The 23868-nt window shown below is 40.0% G+C and overlaps 1 protein-coding gene and 1 long non-coding RNA gene across 13 annotated transcripts in view; one reads left to right on the forward strand and one right to left on the reverse strand.

The window, feature by feature from the left end:
• CDC42BPA (CDC42 binding protein kinase alpha) overlaps positions 1 to 23868 on the forward strand; it is a 281126-nt gene that overhangs the window by 184536 nt on the left and 72722 nt on the right. For 7 of the 12 annotated variants that reach the window (XR_008319045.1, XR_008319037.1, XM_053306949.1 and 4 more), the window contains 6 exons: positions 1731 to 1855; positions 6970 to 7075; positions 8247 to 8395; positions 9382 to 9473; positions 11694 to 11770; positions 19996 to 20034. Coding sequence is in view for 10 of the 12 variants with exons in the window: in XM_053306949.1 (XP_053162924.1) it covers positions 1731 to 1855; positions 6970 to 7075; positions 8247 to 8395; positions 9382 to 9473; positions 11694 to 11770; positions 19996 to 20034 (588 nt within the window). In the remaining 2 variants the exon portion in view is untranslated. Of the gene's footprint in view, positions 1 to 1730; positions 1856 to 6969; positions 7076 to 8246; positions 8396 to 9381; positions 9474 to 11693; positions 11771 to 13859; positions 13908 to 19995; positions 20035 to 23868 lie in introns of all 12 variants that reach the window. The other 5 variants (XM_053306969.1, XM_053306993.1, XM_053307004.1 and 2 more) reach the window with 2 other exon arrangements.
• On the reverse strand, positions 18168 to 21015 carry LOC128349872 (uncharacterized). The gene is made up of 3 exons (XR_008319052.1): positions 20949 to 21015; positions 20551 to 20607; positions 18168 to 20252 (listed from the first exon to the last, which is right to left on the reverse strand). It is a non-coding gene; the product is annotated as an uncharacterized LOC128349872 (long non-coding RNA).

Below are 23868 nucleotides of genomic sequence, written 5' to 3' on the forward strand. Positions count from 1 at the left end.
AGCAGAGTGAATGCACTTGAATGGTGTTGTATGAAAATGTGCCAAGTGAGTTTGATAGAAAGAAAACAAATAAGGAAATATTGAATAGGATTACAGCAGGATGAAGTGACATATGATGAGGCAATCAAGTATAATAGGTCATGTTCTAAGAAATGGGGGACTAATCCATGATATAATTAAAGGGAAATTGTCAGAAGAAGAGGAAGAGGGAGATTTAAATACAATTTTATAAAGTAAATTAAAGTGGGGGGAAAGAGTGGAGATGAATGTGGGCTTCAAAGGGCTTTCAGAAGAACGTCAAAGGGCAAATTTAAGATGATTTATTAACTGCCTGAGTAAAATATTTTAATGATTGTGGGCAACATCCAGACTAGTGAAGTGCCAGTGCTATGTGAGATACGCCACTGCTGTGAAGGGCTCAGCTGTTGTGGCATGGGCACTCATGCCAGCAGGGTGAACTTTGACAACGTCCCCTTCTTCCAGAAGCCCTCCATGCCACCCAGTAATCCTCCCCTGAGGGTAGCACAGCCCTCAGGGACATATTTTCAGGTGGCTCGGAGGGAAGGGAAGCCCTTTATGGGAAGGGAAGCCCTCTGAAATATTGAAATTCTCCCCCTTCCCCCATGAGCACCAGTGCTGTGTTCGTCAGGAATGCAGCAGCAGCATTGGCACGTCTCACATAGCACCACTGCTTTCTTAGTTGGGATGTCAGTCACTGCCAAAAAAATCTGTTTAAGAAATCATTAAACTTACATTCCTATTCTTTCTTTATAATGTTACGTTTTTCTGGCCCACCTTCTTCTCTTTGTTGTTATCACACAAACGTTAGTTATCACAGTCACTAAAATATTGACTATTTCTGTTTCTATCTTGCTCTATCCCATAAGTTCAGAGTGGCTTACAGTTTATTTTTAATAATCTTGTCCCCAAGAGGCTCACAGTATTTTTATTTGTAAATTTCTCAGAGTGGGAGTGCCAGATGGCAGTTGGTCCTCCTCAGGCCGATGAAAGGACCTCACTGCTTGGCCTCACCCTCTGCTGCAGCCTGATGGTGATAGCAAACTAGCAGTACTTATTGAGAGGTTAAGTTCATTAAAATTATTATTGGGGTTTTTTTGTATATCAAGATATTATTAGACAGACTAATACTCCGAAAATATTAGAATCTAGAAAAGTCCAAGGAGAGACTAATATTTGAATATTAGTGCATACATGGGCCTCATTGTGACAAGTAAGTACCATAAGTGGAAGCATGACTAAGCCTTCATTGTGCTTTTTACGCTCCGCTGCCAACTATGGAATGGGGTTGTGCACGTAATTCAACTGACTCTCACCCAGACTAAGTTACTCATGAGTAGTCCCATTGAAGTTTATGGGGCAAGTTAGTCACAACTAACTTGTCCCATTAATTTCAGTGGGACTATTCATGAGTAACTCCTGCCAATTTGTCTCTTATAAGCCAGTGACAGACTGATTTGCGCAACTGAGTCTCATGTTACCTAAATTAGTGGGTTGATTTCACTTCTCTACTTCTCATGTTGTTCTGGTAATACACGTAGTGAGAATAGCATGAGAGAGGCATGTCCCAGTGCTCCTTTCTCTTTCATACTGTGCTGTTGTGGTGGTGGTGTATGTTTATAGATTCTAAAAGTAAATGATCAGCTGTTTCTGGTCCCTAGACCAAAGTCATATCTCTGACAAGATTAATCATATCTTTAAAATGTATACAGCTTACAGCCATGTTCGAGAGACTAAGTATGAATAACCGGCAACTGGAAGAAGAGATGAGAGATCTTGCTGACAAAAAAGAATCTGTAGCGCACTGGGAGGCCCAGATCACCGAGATAATCCAGTGGTGAGAATTTTCTTCTAATCCTGGCCCTCACTGAGTTTCATGCAACAAGACGCTTTCCATTTTGTACACAGAAATGTAATTCTTCCCCCTGGCATTCAGTTCTCAAGCTTTCATTAAGGAGTGTAAAAGCCTTGTTGGGTGTGGTTCATGGCTTTGCAAGAATGCCGCAGCAGCAACAGCCATATCAATGATTTCTTACTCTCTTCAGTGTTCATTGTCAAGTAGCCTTACTTGGCAGAATAAAAGATTTTTTAAAAATGAATAAGCCACTCTACTCCCTAAAACTGAAGTCTAATAATCACCTTTATTGGGAGCAAAACAATTTAAATTCTTAATGCACAATGCAAAGTGGTTTTTCAATATCTGATTCTAATAACACTTCTGTAAATTGATGCAGCCTGTACCCTCTGCTATTGCAGTGCTCTGAGAAAAAGACCCAGGCATGCGTTTAAATGCTTGGTGAAAAAGAGATTGTTTTATAGCAGTAGATTTTACCATTTTGGACCATTTGTAAAATTTAACTTGTGAAAACAATCTGTACCTAAACATGTCCACAGATCACTTAAACTGATTAATGTTCGTGTCTCGCAACAGGCTCATTTTTAAGCTGTTTGTGTCAATTTTATCTGCTTTTACAGCAGCTGTATAATTTAATTTTTGTATTAAAGTAAAAATAGATAAACAGAGACTTTTTAGGGAAGCTGAGTTAGCTAGACAGTGTTTTTACATTCAATAGAACTTTATTGTCCATATTTAGACATAGTTTTGGCTCTTGAATGTGGTTAGTCAATGCATGTTGGGCTCTGAAACTCTGGAAGTGGTCCAAGCAGTGTAGTTTGCTGCAAAAAATGTACATAATTCAAACTGGAGGATCAAGATCCATTTCCTCTGAAGGTCTGATCTTTACAGAAGCAAAGAATAAAGATTCAGCACATATGGAACTTCTTTTCAAGTCCTTTTTTGTAAACTAAATTTCTTTCTTAAGGACGCTTACTTGGAGCGTTACTTAGTTAGTGAATGGGTATTAAAATGGTTAAAATACTTCCGCAAACGAACTAAACTTGGGATCTGGTGCAAATGTAGTACAAATGTAATCTGAAAAATGGGACAATTTTGAGATGTAATACTGCTAATGAATTGCAGTGAGGCAGCAGGTTGGATAAAATGGAGGTGGCATCCCAAATGCCACTGCCCCAGCTGCCGCCACCCCACCTTTCCTGCTTTTGCCTTGCCACCACTTATTCCCCCCTGTAGTGGGGGAAGACTTTGAGGGGGGACTAGCCTCAGAGCAACTGCTGGGCCAGCGGGTAGGCCTCTCCTAATAGGGAGAAGGCCTGGGGAAATAACAACAGAAGGACCAGTCCAGAGGACTGGGCAGGAACTACACTCACAGCCACCTACAGAAGAAGAGAAAGCCTCTTCTTGATTTTGTTCTGTCCCAGGAGTTCCTTGAGGAAGTAGCTGGCTGAGAAACTGCTGTGGAAATGGGAGGCCAACATCCCTGCCTATGAGTAATAAGATAGGGACCAGTTCAGTTAGACACATGAGGGAAGTTATTTTCCTTTATTGTATTGCTTGAATCTAAGTTGCCAGGTTAATGAAAACTCTCTCACACAATTTGCTTTATGAAAAGACAATTATTCTTATTGCAGACTTTTTTCTTTTAATCTAGTAATGAATCCTTGTTGCTGAAGTGTGCTACTCTTCATTTTGGGTCTGCCTTAGTCACATGCCTTTGGAGGCCTAGGACTACTCAGCCCTTCTAGGGAAGGTTTTGCCACATTACCTCCCTCCCGGAAATCTTATGTGAAAGGAGTGGTTTGTCCCACATTAAAATAAAATGGATGGTGGCAGCTTACTTTGAATCCCTTAACAGTCAAAGATTCACCCCAGTGAACTCCCCCCTCCTCCTCTGGCTCTGGTAGGAGCTATGACATCCCCTCTCTTGCTGCCTTTTAAAAATGCGGGGGGAGGGGAATGCAAGAGCAGGAAATGAGAGCCTACTTGGGGACAGAGATGAAGGCAGTGGCTCACCAAGCCACACCAGGAGCTAGCAGGACTTGGTCTGGGTCTAAGAACATGGAGTGTGCTTCATAAAAATGGCCATTTTTCCAGCACAAATGGATTCGGTTATGAGTTAACCTACCCCCCACCCCCACACACACATGATTTGGATTTGCAGTGGCAGCCAAGAACATAAGTCTGAAAACAGGATAAGTGAAACAGGTCTGGCATTGCCCTCTTTTTGGACAACCATGAACACATCCATACTTACAAATTGCATGTGTTTCTTTGTGAATGTCTATGTTTATCACTCAGTTCTGCTGTTTGGAAATTAATAATTAATTTGAATGTGGAAAATTGAGATAGATTAAAATAAATGATAAAAGGAGAAAACGGTGCTTTATATGATGAAAAGTGCTAAAAATGTAGTTGCAGTATGTATTAACTAGTATGTATGCATGACAGACTTCTCTTTACAAAGAGTCCTCTTCAAATTGAACTTTGCTTCCTTCCCCTTAAAGTACTCGGACTCCTTCTAATGAATCTTGCTGTTAGCTTGCATACTGTTAAACCGCAATTTGTTTTCTTGCTTTTCTTATTTCTTTAGAATTTGTTTCATTTTAAGTAACCTTAAAATGACTTCCAGTTCTGTGCTTGTCATTAGTTCTCCTATTCTCATGGTATTCTCCTTACACATATTCTCTAGTATTGCACGTACAGAGAAATTACAAGAGCATTTCGCTGCTCTGTTTCACTGCAAGGTAGTGTTGGTGGCATCAGGGATGCACTGCCTTGCCATTTGAGAAAATATATAGTGAAATAGATAACATTGAAAAGCAACTTAACAGGCAAAAACGATCTGTTGTCAGTCATCTTTTTGTAATATATGAATTAATTTAGAATCTACAGGAGAGATAAACTTCAGTGAGGTTTAGCCTTTCCTCTTGTTTTTTTCTTCCTTGCTGACAGATTTTTAGTGCATCTCAGCCAGCATTAGGCTAGAAACCCAAGGTGAATGTGTTGCTCACATGCTGATTACTGTTCTTAGGTGTCTTCAGGTCCCTTCAGTCGCACATCGCCTAATGATTTTTGGCTTTCAGTGACCATTGGCTTATGTAGATTAAGCAAGCTCTCTTGAAGGACAACTGCTGCTTTACTGATGTGGTGTAGTGGATTGCATGAGTGGCAGGGGTGGAAGGAGACCAGCAGTGGCCCGGGTTCAGCCCATGGACCAAGCCCTGCCCCCTGCATGAGATATGTCTGATGTCAGATGCAGGGGGTGTTCACAGTGAGGCCGGAACGGCTCTCCCTGCTTTTTAAAGGCAGGGAGAGTCACTCCTGGCCATGCTACAAACATGTGGAGAGGTAGTTTCACTTTTCGTTTGCAAACGGCAGGGAGAGGTAGTTTCATTTTTAAAAGGCAGGGAGAGGTACTCCGGCTGCGCTGCGAATGCGGCATTGGCCGGATTCTGCTCGTAAATGGGGCCACACGGCTCCGTTTGTGAATGAAATAACACCCCTGCGTTTGACATCAGATGCAGGGGCATGGCTGGGGTGCAGCTCACAGCCCCTGAGGGTCAGCAGCCTGTGTTCTTCAAACCCATCCATGCAGTGGTGGCTCAGCCCCTGATTAGTAGCATTTTCCAGGAGAAGAAAGGGTGTAAGTACTTTCTGATTATGCGCAAGGGCATCTATAGTAACATAGCTATTGGAAGTAACAACTGTATTGCCTTAGCTTATTCAAGTTAGAAAACTACAAAATAATAAGAGTTTTATTTAGTAGTTTGAAGGTTATGACGTGTTTGCTACATTTAGGAACTGATAGAATATCATAAGCCTTTTCTTGCACATAGAATGTCTACATGTAAGAATGTAGTCTTACTACACCTAATGCAGCTGGTCTATACAAATGGTGTATTAGAACTTGTTGCCATCTGCTGGTTGCTAAAAAATACATCCTTTGCACAGAACTAAATCCCTGTTTCATGTTTGTATTATTTGAAAGCAACATTTTATGACAGATTGGGACTCTTAATGAATTATCATAAAATAATTCTGAAGTAAACGAAACCATCAGTCCAATCAAAATCTAAAAACAGATTAATGATGACTTTCTAAGGTGCTTAAGCTGGGCAGTGCCACAGCTAGACACAGCAGCAGCCTGATGACTGGGGTAGAAATTGTGAAAGAATTTGCTAATCTGCCATTGAGATGCCATGTGCTTAGAAAGTTTCCTACACAGTCACATGTATTGTGATCTTTTTCCTATACAGAGATAATAGGAAAAAAGATGTATACAACATTGTGTCTGAGGAATGCACAGGTGTGTGCATGTCATTTTAGTTACGTGTGTCCAATAGAGTATGGTTGTGATAATGACTCTGAACAACTGGATGCTGACTCCTTCTAAGCTATCTAGGGCTTTTTTTTTTAAACTATAAGATGAATGCAGTATTGCAGGGCTACACTACTTGGGCCTTCCAGTTGTTGTTGGGCTACAGCTTCCATCATCCCTGATGAGCTGCACGGCTCCGTTTTTGAAAGGCTTCAGCCAGCAGTGAGTTCCCAGCCTGGCCGGGAATATGTCTCTGTGGTTTTGCAAGCAAGGAGAGCTGCTCCTGGCTATGCTGTGAACACGGCACCAGACGAAGTTTACTTGCTAATGCAGGGCGTGGCCCCATTTGCTAATATGGCCATGCCCTCTGTGTCTGATGTCAGACGCAGGGGGTGTGGCTGGCGTGCCAGGCACTGCCCCTGAGTGTGAAAGCCCAGGTTCCTGGATGGGGGGAAACCCTCTCCAGGGTGGCTCTGTTGAAATGAATGCCTACTAACGCCTAGTCTTAGACTGGTTATATAATCCGTTCAAAAGCACTGAAGAAAATATTGGGAGCTTTCATGGCCAACTTTTCAAAAAAATTATTTGTTACAGTTTAGAGTTTGGCCAGTTGTGAGTTATCGTTCTTTGAACTTGTCTAATTCAGTTATACTTCCATTGTGACTTTCTCTGTCTTCGTCATTTAAGTTTAAGATTTAATTGAACATTCAGATAAAAGTTTTAGCCTTTGCTTTTTGCCAAAGTTCTTACCTCTCCCCCCCCCCCCTTTGGCTAGGGTGAGTGATGAAAAGGATGCTCGGGGCTACCTTCAAGCCTTAGCTTCCAAAATGACAGAAGAACTAGAGGCTCTGAGGAACTCCAGTTTAGGTGCAAGAGCAACAGTAAGTAATTGATTTCCTTCATCATTGTGGTTTTCAGATATATTGTGCCATCAATTAAATATTTAGGGTGGGTTATATCAACTGCTGCAAATGGGTAATGCTAAAAAGAAGTTACACTTTTGTTGCAAGAATATTGTATCAACATTGGCACAAATGTTCAAGCATACTGAGTTGCACATTTGCTCAAGGTCTTGCTGAATATATAGTTTACTTGGCAAATCCATGGCCTAGTGACATGCAAAAGTCTGTTCAATTCAGTGCTCTGAGCATGCTCTAGACTGCTATTGCTAAATGGAATTAATTGTGAACCATGTAGGCCAGGGTTTCTTAACCTTGGGCCCCCAGATGTTGTTGGACTATAACTCCTGGAATCCCTAGCCAAAAAGGCCATGTCTGGGGATTCTGGGAGTTGTAGTCCAACAACATCTGGGGGCCTAAGGTTAAGGCCAAACCAGATATAATATAGAAGCTCCATGTTTAATTTAAAAACAAATAAATGATAGTGGTGGGGGAGCTCCAATTAGAATCAGGGCTGTGGTGCTAGGTGTGGGCATACCATAATATCTATAGGTTTTGTGACCAGCAGCCAAGACCTTGGAGGGATTTAAAAAATGGCACTAGGGAGGAAGGTTAAACACATGTTTCCATCACCACAGTTTCAATTGGATTAAGGTGGTTGCACATCTGCTATTATACTTCTTAAAGACTTTGGGAGCTCTGATCTCAGGAGATGGATCTCCCAGCATCACATCTAGTTGGGTTTGTAGCTGTCTCTAACATGTGGACCAGCTGTGTTACATCAAGGCCTTTGTAACTTTTGCTGTTCCACTTGAGATACAACTTTATAAAACAAATTTGCTTGTGTGAGAGGATGTTCTACAAAACTGTCAACATAAGAGAGGTATGTTGTTTTCTTGTCAGCATGAAAACTTTCCTTCTGAAGGATTCCTTTCTTTTGTGAACAAATTTTATAATTAATGTAATCCAAAAGTATGAATTGTTTCATAAAGTTACTGTTCTCTATAAAAGTGTTAAGATAGCCATATTATTTTTTTCTGCATGGAACAAAAAGAATAATGTCTTTGAGGAGTTAGCAGAACTCTTTTTGAAAGACTGATAGACTGAAGTATAACAAACGCCTAAACTAAAAACAAATGGTATTTCTTTTTAGGACATGCCCTGGAAGATGCGCCGCTTTGCAAAACTGGATATGTCTGCGAGGTTAGAGCTGCAGTCAGCCCTTGATGCAGAAATACGAGCCAAACAAGCCATTCAAGAGGAATTAAATAAAGTTAAAGCTTGCAATATTGCAACAGAATGGTAAGAAAATTAATCTGGAGGTGATCTGTTGTCATTCATGAGAAATGGATTACTGCGCCTGCTCAGGGTCCTTCCGGATGGATTAATTAGCTCCTCTCTGGCACCCCTCCCTGCCGTGCATGTGCTCAGTGTCTTCCTTTACTCAGCAGTCAGGCACCATTTTGCTTCAGTTTCTTGCAGTGTGCCTGATGAAGATGGTAACTTGCAAACATGTGCAGTAGGAAAGACATCCTGGCAAATATATTGGCTGACATCAAGACTAATGTTGTGCTCACCAAAAAAAACCATGCACATGCAATGGGGGAGGAGTGTTTTTTGCTGACTCCCCCTTCTTTCTGTCGCAGTCTGCACCCCGCCCCCAAATATGTTTCTGTATTGCTTTTAACCCACCCCAAGTCAGAAATGATATATATTTTTATTGCAAGGCAGATTTCTTCACAAGATTCTAATTTTTCTTTTGAGTACGGAAGTGACACTCCAACTTATAATAAAGCACATTGGCAGGGAGTCTGAAAGCACTGCCATTATCTCTTTCTGCCATAATCTGTTTTGCTGAAAAAACAGAACTTAATCAAGGACTAAAATGCCACTACTAATCATGAATTATCGGAATAATTTTATGGATTGGTAAATAATTAGTCTATTGAGCGTATGGTTCATCTTGTTTATAGCACAGTTGCAATGAAGCAGCAATTTTAAAAGAGATAAAAAATGAGCATGATCTCTTCATGTTCCTAGAACAAGGGTTTATAAAATAAAGACATAAACGAAGCTAACCTAAAGACTGAGCAAAAGCAATTATTTATTCATTTTCAAAAGTTTCTACTAAAATAGAATTATCTCCACTAATTTTAATTTTTTGCTTTGTTTGAGATTGCAGTGTGACTGGCATTGATCTTAACTAAGCCATGCTATAATACTAAAAAAATTACAAAACTAATATTTCCCTTATTAATTGAATAACTATATTTTTTGTTCATTTAAAGCAAGCTGCAGGAGTCTGACAAGAAGAACTCTGAACTGCTGTCAGAAATAGAAAGACTGAAAAAAGAGACAGAAGACCTCAGATCAGAAAAGGGTATGAGAACTGGTGTCTAAATCTTCTACTAGTCATGTGTATATCTTATCAAATATGAATGTGCTCTTACAGAGTGCTGAAAGAATCTGGATTCTGAAAATTCTGGCTCATAAAGTATAGTCATAGCTCTTGCATGATAAGATGTACCCACAGCTTTTATAAAAATACAGAAGCACATTTATCTTGTGTTCTCTTGGAGCACTTGAAACATAATAGTACTTTTATTCTAATCCTGTTGCTTTTTGTTTGAACTTTGCATATAATTGTTGGTCACTACAACAAAGAATATATTCCATAAGAGTTTTTATTGTCAGTATTCTTCATCAGAAGGATGTTGGCAGACTAAGGACTAGTTTCCTCTCAGGCTTAAAGTGTTCTACATGATGAAGTAGTATTCAAAATTATGAGTCTTTGATCATTGTAGGGTACAAGCCATCTATTCAGAGTGATCTTATGGTGTTAGTGGGGCTCCTCCAAAGTAAATGTTTTATGGATTGCAGTTGTAATAATTCAATTTACAGAAAGTTAAACTATGGGGGTTGGGATAATAAATTGAAATTATCCTGTGGCTGACATCTTCCTGTAATATCATTCCTCTCCCTTTTCACTGCTGTGTTGCTAAAAAAAATGTTTGTTCAATAGGGCTTGGTGAATTTACATGACCTTTGCATTACGTGGGTTAGTTTGCGTTTACCCTCTGACATGAGTGCTTTCTTCATCTACTGTTTCCTTGCTAACAGAACAAAAAGGCACCTTTTAAATTTGCGATTATCTTATCTTCAGCAGGGGGAGAGCAACTGGCCCTGTTCAGCCCCCATCACAGCATACCTTCAGTGGTTGTTGCTAGTGTCCATCTTTATATTTTTTGTGACTCCTTTTGAGACAGGGAACCATCTCATTCTATTTATTATTTATTTTTCTGTATAAACCACTTGGAAAACTTTTGTTGAAAAGCAGTATATAAATATTCATAATCTTACCTGCTCTATTAAATAGGATGCAGAGAAGTGCTCATTTCTAATGGTCACTAGGGCGACACTTATAAAACAGTTTGTATAGTTTCACGAGTAACTCAACAAACAAGGAGACCTACCTTGAAAACAGCCTTTGCTTCATTCAGGGTTTATAGGAGTCAGAACCTTCTCCAGTTAAACAGATTTAAAATTTGACTCTGTTTTAAATGAGTTTGGGGTTGTGGTTTATGAGGTTATGTAAGATATATTTTTATGAAATTGTGTTGCTGTGTATGTTATTGCTTGTAAGCCGCCCTGAGTCCTATGGGTGTAGGGCGACATATAAATCTAAATAAATAAATAAATAGCAGCTATAGTTAGAAGAAACCAAAAAAGAGTAGGGCGACATATAAATCTAAATAGATAGATAGATAGATAGATAGATAGATAGATAGATAGATAGATAGCAGCTATAGTTAGAAGAAACCAAAAAAGAGCCACCATTGCGAGAGGACAGAAAGTTAATTCCTCTAAGTGTGGCAAGATCTACGTCTGAATCACATCAAATCTAGAAAAGGGAAACAAGTACATCTCAACACAAACTAGTCTCTCAGCACCCATCAAGAATGAAATTTTATGTTAAGTCCAATTTTATATCAAGGTAACATTTTAGAGCAATATTGAGTCACATGTAATGTATTATACTCTGTGAAGTTCATTTATTTTACCAAGGATGGGTAGTTTTTCCAAGTTATCTCTGTTTGCACTCCAACAAATAAGGGCTTGCTATACCACTAAGGAAAGAGAAGGGGACATCTCAAAAACTACTACTGTTCTTAGTTTCTCTCTGCTGCCACTCCAACCCATTTGGATCAAAGAGGCTTTCTTTCTTTCTCTCCCCCACCCCAAGATCACAGGAAGCCACAGGTATTGACACTGGCTTTTAATTGGGAGTGCTCATTCTTAACTCTTTGTCATTATGGCCACTTAGGATTTTAGGGTACCTGCATTCCTTGGAAGTTGTGACCTTTTGAAGATTGTTCCTTAGTGCATGTGGTACTTGCTGTTTGCAGGGCATTGCTAAAAGCAGCCATTTGCTTATTAATGATTTTTAAAACAAAACAAAACCCTTCCTCTGCTTCCTTTTCCTGAGCTATAGAGCAAGCCCATATATTTTGAAGTGGCAATGGAGATAACCCAGGAAGGCAAGTCATGTGAAGACTCAGCTGGCCATTTTCTATATCTTAAAACTGCTGCTGTTTTCTAGGTGTAAAGCACCAAGACTCACAGAATTCTTTCTTGGCATTTTTGAATGCACCTACCTCTGCTCTGGATCAATTTGAAGTAAGTCCGCTAAATGAATTTCTTTGTCATTATCTATCATGTGCATATTATATAAAATAATAATAATAATATTTGGTTTGTGATTGGTACAGCATTTAAATCACAAATCACTAATGTATTGTAAAGAGATTAAGTTGCTTAGATTAGATCATAAGAAACATGTTTTGTTCTGCAGTCATCTTACAAGTAAAAAAGGCATAGCTCATACAAAGATGACTGTGTGTATTAAAATTATTGATAAAGTTTTCCATACTGGGGTGACTTCTGTACTATTATTTCCATGCATTTTTACAGGGATCTTTTAATTGTAACTATATGTGCTTAGCTAAGATTTCTTTCCAGCAGGTAGCAAAGTGGAAGCCTCAGATAATTTCTTTTATAATTCTTTCTGTCATTTTTACTGACTTGGAAATGTAAGCTTGAAAATATATTGTTAATATCCTTCAAGTTTAATTAACCTGAAGATCCATTATAAAATCAGGGAAGAAATCTTAGAACAGAACTAAAGTATTATGACTTTCATTACCTTTCTCAATTAAATAAAGCAAAGCCCCATTACATAAAATACTTATGAACCTGTCTTATTCTCAGTTCATTATGCAGGAGCTTATATATTTCTAACCCATGTTTCTATACTTGTTCCCATTATTTGGCGGACATCTTGCTAACTTGGGCATAGCTGAAGCAAAGAGATTGAAGCAAGGGTCTGTGATGAGAGTACAGATGAGATAGCAGTTCTGTACTAGCATAGTACAGATGAGATAGTCAGAATCCCGAAGATGGGAAAGTGGGGAAGCAGGTACCAAGAAAAAGTAGATTTGAAGCAGAGTTGGCTAAGGAAGGAAACTGGGGCTGGCATTTGCCCAACGATTCAGTTATATCCGTCTTGATCGCCACATTTCCCTACACATTGTCACTTTTTGGTAGACATCTCTATAGTTTGAATACTAAAAACCGAACCAAAGAATTGTCTGATTAGTTCAGTATGAGAAATGTAGTTCTCATCACCTCCTTAAGGTTGCCAAGTCACAATGCTACAGTAACAACAGATATGACAAATGACAAAATGCTCCTTCTGAGCAATTCTTCTGTACTGCTGCGGAATGTTGACCTAGCATAGCTCCCTGGCCCAAATGCTGCAGTTCTTATGCCAGTATCACATAGCCCCTCTTGTTCTTGTCCTTATATGAAGTTTTGCCTCAGTCCTACTTTCTCCTTGGCTTCTCTTTTTATCTCCATGACTCAATCACTCAGATTCCATAGCTACTGCTTTTTCTTGCCTCTTTTTCCCCATTTCCTTTAGTCATTCTCTCTCTTCGCCAGATTCTCTTATAAATCCTTTCTTTCCCCAATCACCTCCACAAAGCATACAGCCCCCAAATCTTAAGCACTATGGGGTTTCTTCGCAGCCTTATTTTGCCTTAATTCCCTGCCTCTTCTGCAAACTGTTGGACCAGCCAATCTGTATCAGAGGCTTCACTGCCACAAGCACAATACAACATAGATAACTTAAATTAATAAATGATAGCTAGCCAGTGAATTCACACTCGAGTTGTGTTCACGTGTGTTTTATTGATTTGTCACCATTGTCTATGCTGAATCAGGATGACATTTTGTGAAGTAAAATGTGTGGTTGGGTGAAGCTCTGGAAGTGATCCTAAGTATTTCTTCTGCAAATGGAAGGTACTTCTGTTAGTTCAAAGGAGAGGCGGTTTTCATAGATTCTCCACTTTCAGCTCCTCTGCACTGTGTGTCTTTCCTATTCTTGAGGATCCCCCAATCTTTAGGAGCAGATTTTCAGAAGGTACAGAGGGAAAGGAGTGGAATATTCACAAACACACCACACAAACAAATGGAAGAAATGCTTAGGATCGAGTGCAGTGTCTTTAATATAAGTGAACGAATATGTAATGTAAGTGGAATAATAGTCACTTAACAAAATGGTTCCAAACTTCTACTGTTTTTTATTTCCTATCGTTTGGAAACTTACTTTTCTTCATGTCTCAGCAGTGAGCAATGATTTATTTATTTATTTATTTAGCAGTAGTTTTGATCTCTCTGTTTCTTTATTGCTTTATGCTTAAAATAGGATTCCTTTTCTTCTTCATCATCCTCATTGATTGATTTTATGGATGACGTAAGTCCTTCAGCTCCAAACCAGCAAATTTCTCAGTAGAAAACAAACTATTTGTTTGGCAAATTTTTATATAATGCAGTCATTTTAACAAGCTGTGTCTTCAAGAGCATGTTAGTTCTTTCTGTACTCTATAAGTTTGTTTTGTGTAGTTTTCAATACAATTATTTTTAATGGCATGACTGAGGTTTATTATTCTTGCTTTTAATGTCAGAAGACACTGAGATGCCTTAAATGCTTTGTTGAGATACCTCACACTCACTCGGCCCTAGTGATAGTTAATGATATTGCTCGGTCAGAAATTGACCATTAATATCCATCTTGTTGTTGTTATTATTATTATTATTTTGGTTTGATGAGTGTGAGTGTATTTCTGTTTTATTTGGCTTTGCTTATAAGCAGATTTCTTGTCTCTGCTCAGTTCCATATTGGTGGTTTCTTAATTATTATTTTTTAGCTTCCAGATTGTAACAAAACACTATAATGATTGTACCAGCTATTTTTGCTTGGCTTTTTAATATTGGACAAAGGGGAGGGGGGAGTATCCACTTTAATTGGATACAAGCTTCATCATTTTCAAATTGACTGCATTATTTTATTATCTGTTCCTCTGTAGTAGATTTTTTAAAAACAACAATTAAAACAAGGTTTTTAAACAATTAAAAACAATTGTGTGTTGACACAGAATATACATACCTCGCTCGCTTTATACAATTCTTGTTTCTAAAATATCCTAGTAATATAGCTCAATCTCAGCTTCTTTAAAATGTTTAAATGTAACTAACTGTCTGGTAGAAAACATCTTACTACTACTGAGAATGGTAAGGAGCATGTCATGTATATGTGTGTCCTGATTTTTTTTTTAAAAAAACCCTTATCATTATATATTAAGTTATGATGTGAGTGTATATAGTAAACTAGTAGTGAATGTGATTGTGGTGTCACTATAGACATATTACATAACTACCTGAATTAACAAGGGACAATTTTTTTTTAATTTTTGTCCAATTTAAGGTTTAGCTTGGATGTTTAACTTCAGTGCATTTCAACTGTGCTCTGTTTGAAGAGTGTGTGTCAAAACAAAAGCAAGGGCAATCACAGAAATACAGCCAAGCAAAACTGAGCGGGGCGGGGGGTGGACCCAACCGTAAATAAAACGGAAGTGTATTGAAAATCATGTGTATCAAACAAACAGTTAGAAATATGTATTACTATACAGTAGGCCAATAGTAAGGGAGTATCTAATTTCTTTCACTAATGAGAAAATAAATTGTTGAACCAAAGATAACAATTCGAGATAAAACATGAATAATAACATATACAATAATGATCAAAGACATATAGAGGAGAGATGATTGAACAGGGCAAAAAATGAGGCTGCTGGATAAAGTGAGGCTCACAGCTGTCTGTCTGAATAACAGGAACAATAAATGCCAGTACAGAGGGACTAAAAGAAGACTTCACATGTGAAGTCTGTATTCATCTACAAGGGCATGAGGGGGCTTAGTCTGTGATTGATGATACTCACATTCTACTGATGCTATGCTTGGTTGGACCTATCTTTGCAACTTGTAACTTTTACTCTTGCATGGATGGTATTGAGATCATTCCATTCACGACACCTTCTGGCAGCCATGTTTTTGACATCATCTTCTTTTTGTTCCTCTATACTGGCATTTATTGTTCCTTGTTATGCCATTTTTGCATTTTTATTTTTATTTTTGCATTTCCTTGGTTACCTGGGTTTTTGCTTTTTTCACTGGTTTGAGCCATGTTTATGTTAGCCAGCTAGGGACAGACAGCTGTAAGCCTCACTTTATCCAGCAGCCTCATTTTTTGCCCTGTTCAATCATATCTCCTCTATATGTCTTTGATCATTATTGTATATGTTATTATTCATGGTTTATCTTGGATTGTTATCTTTGGTTCAACTATTTATTTTCTCATTAGTGAAAGAAATTAGATACTACCTTACTATTGGCCTACTGTATAGTAATACATATTTCTAACTGTTGGTTTGAAACACATGATTTTCAATATACCTTCGTTGGGTCGCCCCCCCCCCCCCCGTTTTGCTTGAAGAGTGTGTGTGGCAGTGTTGGCTAGGTCAAGTGACGTGTAATCGGGCGCAGATTAACGCAGAGGCAGAAGAGATGTCTGCTATGGCAGCAAGATTTGAGGAGGGGTGGTGACAGTAGCTCCAGGTAGTGGGGTGAGGGGAAAGTTCCCCCTTTTACTTTGATTTGAAAAAAAGCCGTGGCAGCAGTATGGGGGGGGCCTGGGTGAGGGGGAACTTCTCCCTTTTGACCCCCAAGGTTGCTGGCGATGGGATGGGGTGCAGTGGAGGTGGTTGGCTACAGCTGCAGGGAGAGTGTGAGGCTGAGGAGGGGAGAGTCACAGTGCCCCCCTTTTTAAAAAAATCTCTAAGCCCGTTGTGCAGGTGGCAGTGGAAATCTCCAGCTCCTTCCTCCTCCCCTCCTGCTAGCTGACTGAATGCCTGGGCTCTGCTGTATGCAGACTGCAGCCTGCTTCTGGCTTTCCTTGCACAAAAGCTGGAAGCGGGCTGCAGTCTGCAGATAGTAGAGCCCGGCCATTCAGTCAGCTAGCAGGAGGGGAGGAGGGAGGAGCTGGAGCTCACCACTGCCACCTGCACAACGGGCTTAGAGATTTAAAAAGGGGGGACACTGTGACTCTCCCCTCCTCACCCTCACCCTTGCTGCAGCCAGCCACCACCACTCTGCCCTATCCCGCTGCCAGCAATCTTTAGGGGCAAAAGAAAGAACTGTCCCCTCGCTCAGCTGGTCCTCTCCCCTCAGCTACTGCCGCAGCGGCTTTTTTTTCAAATCAAAGTAAAAGGTCGAACTTCCCCTCTCCCCACTGGAGCTTTTTTTTAAGGGCGGCAAAAGTCTTTTTGCCTATGGGCAGCAAAAAGGTTAATCCGCCCCTGCCTGTAATACAAAATTGATGATAGTTTGTTAGTACCAAGGAGGACCTCAGAACTTTACCAAAGTTTCTTGCAGAGTGCTAATAAAGTTTTCCATTGCCTTCCATTTTTCATTGAACAGTGTGTGTGCCTCACATCTGGCACTGCACCATTTTTAAAAAACCTTTTTAATTGGAAATAACAGGCCTTCTTTTTAAGTACAGCCTGACTACCATTCCATCTCACCTCACCTCACCTCACCTCACCCTGAAGCAAGTGGTCTTGTTACCCAGTCGTGGGACTGGATCAGAGTTACAGCAACTATAGTAGCATAATGTGGAAAATGCTACATCTGTACACAGCTGCGATACAACTATATGGGAAATCACTTTATAATAAACATCCCATTGCATTCTCATTGATAAAGTATATCACACAACTTGAGTGTTCAAAAGATTATAGTAGCTGAAGAGTTGGCTATGGACAAGCAGGTCATGAAGTAAATTAAATGAACATTCAATGCACACTGCACACACCAGTCCTAAAATGGAAGATAAGTTGAACCAGTTTCGATAATTAGGATAATAAGAATGTCTGTCTGTATACATCTTGGTAGTAAATCCATTGCAGGAGGTTGCAGGTGAATAGTCTCTAGGAACATAAGCTTCAACCCACTTTAAATGAATAGCTTGTCACAATCCTCTCCAGACACTGTGATTTGAGGCAGCTCATGCAAGGAGGATGTTAATATGTAGCCATTCTAAACAAATGACTCAGGTTCTGTTTTGATTTTCTCCTTGTGTAAACCCTTCATATCACATACAGTTTTATGAGCATATGTCACCAAGTGACACTAGCGATCAGAACACAAGCTTTGCATTAATCCAGATACATATAGCTACATTACTTTGTGCAGCTCTCAGGCAAGTAATTTATATATTTATAGGAAACTAGATGAAGGGAGGACAAATAAATCACAGTGACAATGAATCATTGTTGCTGTTGCATTAAATATAGGCTCATTCTCTCCATAAGTAGCCACTGAAAGACTGCCTTGTTGCAAGTATTTTTTCCAGAGCTCACCTTCTTCAAGCACATTTCACTCATATATTCTTTCCTAAGCTATCAATTTGAACAACTATGCATTGTCTCGCTCACTGACATTAAACACCATATAGGAAAATTTAAGATTTATCTGTTTTGTTGTTTTTTCTTTAAAAAACAAAAACCAAAACTTATTGTGTCCTGAAGAGAAAACAGGAGGAGGAAAATTAAAATGCCACTCAATATCAGAAGGTTTATGATCATATAATTTTTATGTTCAAATAGTGAAACTCCCATATAATCTTTAATAAGCTGTTGTGGAAGTACTTTTGTAGGAAAAATTAACATCTTACATAGTTAGTTTATAGCATGTATTTCATTTGTATATTTACACTTCTAATGTTTAGCCATAGCTGTCTTCTCTTTGCTCCAACTACTTTAATAGAATTCCATTTTAAAAAGGACAACAGATAAAAGCAATTAATGTTTCTCATAGGATTCTTTTTTTAAAAAAATCATACTAAGTGCCCTCTTCAAAAAGCAATACGTTAATGTTGTATTCATAAATAAAAAGCAATATTTGAACACACACAATTTTTTAAAACAATATATGGGCACCTGTTTTGGCCAATTCCTGAAACTAAGGAAGAAGAACGTTATCGACAATGACTGTGCATGGCTGAGGAACTGTTTTTAGCTTGATGGATTACAAATTTTGCAGGCCTGCTGTGAAGGGCTCCATGTCTATACCACATTCTCAGCTAAAAGTTCTGATCACACTTAACCCCATGCTATTTTTGTGCTGAATATTGCCCACCCCCTATCCTGAAGCAGCTGAAGTGAGTGTTTACTACAAATAGGTGCTTAAATTGCTGTTTTGTGGGAGGGTGGTGGTGGTTTAAGAGTGGAAACAATATAGTGTGAAAGTATTAATGTCCCTCCTTTTGCCATGAACTGTTCTCTCTCTCACTTTTTAACACACACACTTTTTAATGCAGAAGGACCATTTCCTGTTCACTTCCTTGTTAAGTCTCTCAATTACGGGCGTGTTTAATATCCCATGTAGTTTAGCTCTTAGATGTAATATTTGACCGTGCATGTTAGTTTGGTTTTTTTCGTGTAAATAGCAGCTGCAGGGGCCCAATCCAGATCACAACTTCAGTGGGAGCAAAGTTTACATGCTCCATTCAATTCCCACCTCCACCCCCCACAGTCCAATCAGGGACCTCTACATCTGCTAATTAGCATTTTTTTAAAAAAGCATACACACTTCAAACACACAGGATCATAGAATTTTAGAGTTGGAAGGTATCTTGGAGATCTTCTAGTCCAACCACCTGCTCAGTGCTGGAAACTGTCAGCATCCTTGGCAGATGGCTGTCTAGCTGCTGTTTGAAAACTTCCAGCAAAGCTGAGCCCACCACTGTGCAAGATGGACTATTCCCCTGTAAAGTAGTCAGGAAATTATTTCTAGTTTCTATCCTAGCAATGCTTCCTTGAAATTTCAACCTGCTGTCTGGAGGAACAAAAAAACAAATTTACGCCTCCTTCGATGTGATAGTCCGTCAGATGTTTTGAAGATGGCTATCATATCTCCCCTTGTCTTGTCTTCCCCAATCTGAACATACAGCTCCTTCAACTGTTTTTCATAGGACTTCTTTTCAGACCCCTCACCAACATTGTTGTCCTATGAACCTGTTCCTGTTATACAGTGCTATGCCCAGAACTGGACACACTATTCCAAGTGAGGATGAAATAGTATGTTTGAAATCCTATCTAGTTTAGCTGCATTTTCAGTTGAGCATCTTTGGCTCTCCCAGGGATATGAAAACAATCTTTTTTTTAACAAACATGGTATTTCTTGTGCAAATCATACAGGCTTAGTCTAAAATAGCCTTTCATTTAGAGAAGCAGCTGTTGTGAATGAAGTCTTGGAAATAACTGTTTCTCTATGTTTACCCACATTTCTGTCTTCTGGTTCATTAAGAACACCCTAGTACAAGTTCTTCTGTATTTGCAAATGAAAGTAGTGTATATACTATTTTGTGTGTCTTGTGATACAAATTTGGATGGTGTGCCTTTCTGTTACATTTTCTTAACAGTCTCCTCCTTTCTTTGTTAAAGCGCTCTCCTTCCTGTATTCCAGCTCACAAAGGCAGACGTGTAAGAGGATGTCTTGCTCTGTGTGGCCCTTTGGTTTTGCTTATAATGCACATGCCTTGGCCTTTGTTTACTGTTGACTGTTTTTGTTGGTGCTCTTTATGGCTTACATATTTATCTTGCCTCTTGTCTTGTGCTCCTGCTGCTCCTGTGCCTTTCTTGTGTTGAATGCTGTTAGACTTGAGAATGTCTGTAGTGTTTTTGTTGTTGCACTCCTGGCTCTAGAATGTTATGGAAACCAAAGATGATAGTGAACCAAAATTGATAGAATTAATTGTGCATTGTTCATAAACTACACCTCTTGGTCTCCATTGTTTCTTTTAGACAATAGGGAAGCTATTTTGATGGGTGATTAATTTAATTAACTTTAATGTGTAATCAGTAAATTTAAAATTATGATCTTACACCAGTGAAAAATCAGTTTCAGTTGTTTTTTCTATTGTTGTGTCACAATTCTAAATGCATCGGGAATTGAGAGCAAAGCAGAAAGTAACCGCCACAACCCCACACACTGCTTACCATCTAGGATAGGATCAGCACTGTCAATTCTGAATGTGTTTCTAGTCATCTGTTTGGCTGATGGGAGAGAGAGTTTTAGGTTTCTAGTCTGGATTCCACTTTCTACTACATAGCAAGCAGTTGACGCTATCCAAGCAGTTTCCATACAGGACACAACACCCAAACACCAAGTTCTTCATAGTGGCTCATTGTCATTCACACTAAAGGTATCTGTGCACGTGCAGAACGTATCTTGGAACCTTGCAGAGCTTAAGTAGCATTTTGGTGGTAACCCCGCCCCTTTAGTTCACTCATTGCATGCCTCTCTCCCTCAGTCTCTTTTTGACTGCCGCAGCAGTCATATTAGAGATACTTCCTATTCACCTTTGCCCATGATGGAGCTTAAAAAACAAACAGACCTGTTCTTCTCTTTTCTATTCCTTGTTCTCTTCTGACTTTTGAATAGCATCTTTGATTCAATCCTCCCCCCCCCCCGCCCCCCCCGCCCCTATTCGTTGTGGCTTATGGCTGTGAGGGTCACTTTCAAGCATTGCGTGTCCCAACATCTCCCAGCATCTGATATCCACTTTTTAGTGCCTCTCCTATATTGGTGAAGCCCACCAAGTGGATATTTTGCAGGATCTGCCAGGCTTTTACTAGGCAAGCATGCAGAAACTGCTCCTTCAGACTTCACGCCATTTTGTGGGAAGGGGCTCTGCATGCCAGTTTTACACTGGAGAGCACAACATCCCACAGCAATCTAAAAGAGCACAGTACTGCTGCGACTCTGCCATTTGAACCCATGAGCAATATTATGATGATGAGCTCAGGCGCTATGAAGCCAGACCATCAAGACTGCCAGAATACAGAAGGGAATGCTACAAGAGCACTTATTTCCCAGAGTATTATGACAGACCCCGTGTGGAATACTTGTGGATGGAACAAAGGATGGAGTTCTGTTGCCCCAGGCATTCAAGACTGCAGACCTGGAACTCTGATGGTTGGGAGAGGATCCCTTACTACGATCACAATCCCCACCTCCACTGCTCCTGCTCCAGATCCCTTTCACCACTTAAGTGAAGCAACCCAAATACACTTCTGCTTCAAACAAGGACTGAAAAACCTAAAGAGGTCATGAAAGACAAGGTGGGGGGGCTCTTCTGTTCCCATAACAGGCAACTCATAAAGCACTCCTACCAAAGAAACCGATGCCGCCTCCAGACTATGAGTCAAATTCTGAGGAGGACACACTTTTAATTCAAGGAGACATAGAGCTTCCATAAGGTTCTCTGCACTCAGAGGATTGGCTAGATGAGAAGAAACAGTCTTCCTAAATATCATCATCCATATATGGAGCAGCTTCCCTAGGACTTGAGATACCTTTAGTCACAGAGGGAACTAAGAACCCAGTTTGTTCTCATCCAGACTGAAACCACTACCCTGATCTCACTACTTCTTTTGCCAGCAGTCACAATAGTAATGAAAGAGGCATTGGGAAAATCAGCATCTATGCACCCCACTTCAAGGAAACTGGAACACTTACACAGAGTTCACCAAAAGGACGCTGATTACCTATTCAAGCATCCTAAGCCTAACTCCATTGTAGTGGAACCATCTCAACAAGGCTCTTGCCAAAAGCTACTTTCAGCACCAGCTGACCAGGATAGCAGAAAGTTATATGCCTTTGAAAAAGATATATGCGACTTCCGGCCTCCAACCACAGATAGCAAACTACCAGGGCTTCATGGCACAATACACACACTTCTTCGGGAGAAATTGGAACCCTTCATCAACCAGTTGCAATACAACCAAAGAGATGCAGCTATGACATTCCTATTAGTGGACCTTCAGGTTACGAAACAGCAGTTCATTCAGCTCAGCATGGGTCTAATTGTGGATTGAGGACCATGGCAGCAGCTATCACTCTGTGCAGACATACTTGGTTAACATCCACAACATTGCCTCTAGAGGCAAAACAGAAAATGGAAGACCTGCCCTTTGATGAGGAGAACCTATTTGGGAAGGTTTCATTCAAATGGATGAACTTTTAAGAAGAAGAGAGGAATTTTCTGACAGCAGAGGTGGCAGACCGAGTGGTCCAAACACAAAGGTGGTCGGAAAAGAACTGAGGGACTTCATGCCAAGGGCACGCCTTAAATAGCACGCTCCAGCGTGGGGGTGTGGCCTAAGCGCTTCAACAAGCTCAGGCATAGCTACCGCGTGGCTCCTGCGCAGGCACAGAAGCCCATTCTTATGGGCATCGACGGATCTCACTCTAGATACAAAAAATACCCTAGAACTGGGTTTATAAGATGAAGTCCACAGTAAGATCTATAGGGATTCAACATTATAACCCGAAGCAAGCTAAATAATGCCTCTGGTCCTCACAAGGGCAACCAAAGTCACACTGCTAACGCTTTCTCCAACAGGACTACAGGAAGAACCATTACCAGCTGAACACCACCTTTCACAAGCAACAGTCACAACCGTTTAAGCTTCCTCAGAAACCCAAGCCCTCCTACTCCAAAAGAACATGGCCGCACACAAACTAGGTTCCCAACTACTCACAACAACAAATCATTGGGTTTTGACTATAATAAGTATGGCATATGCCATAGAATTCATAAGTCCCACACCCTTCTTGCGGATATGAAGGGCTGCACCTACATCAACTTTGTCACAGGAGATCCAACACTTCTTGCAAAAAAACTCTATCAAGCTGTACATCACTATGCCTGGTCAGGCTTCTACTCAAGGTTCTTGGCTATTCTCAACAGGATGGCGGACTGGGACCTATTCTAGGTTTACAGGACCTAAACTATTAGGTCTGCTACTATTGATTCCAAATTACTACCTTGGCAGCATACTACAACAACTCATATATGAGCCTGGTAGCATGACTCATATAGCATAGTACAATGTCTCTTCCACAATACATGGTTCACTTCAATCAACCGGGATGCCTACTTCCATATTTCAATTTGCCCTTCTCATAGAAAATATCTCCTTTTTTGTTGAGGCAGGAAGTTCTACCAGTACAAAGTCTTACCTTTCGGCCTGTCATCTGCACTATGTGCTTTCACAAAGTGTACAATAGTTGTATTGGCTCATCTGATGGAACAATCCATCTGGCTTTTCCCATTTCTTGACTATTGGCTCCTAGTGGCACAAACAGAACTCAGTCTCCATATGCAGACCACACTGACACTGTTAGACAGTCTAGGATTATGTATCAGTTGGGAGAAATCCAAACCTACCCTGACCACCACTATAGAGTTCATAAGAACCATACTAAACCCCTCAACTATGGTGGCCTCCCTACCACTATGCAGAATCCTA

The sequence above is a fragment of the Hemicordylus capensis genome, chromosome 1, assembly GCF_027244095.1.
Source record: "Hemicordylus capensis ecotype Gifberg chromosome 1, rHemCap1.1.pri, whole genome shotgun sequence".
NCBI classification, from domain to species: domain Eukaryota; kingdom Metazoa; phylum Chordata; class Lepidosauria; order Squamata; family Cordylidae; genus Hemicordylus; species Hemicordylus capensis.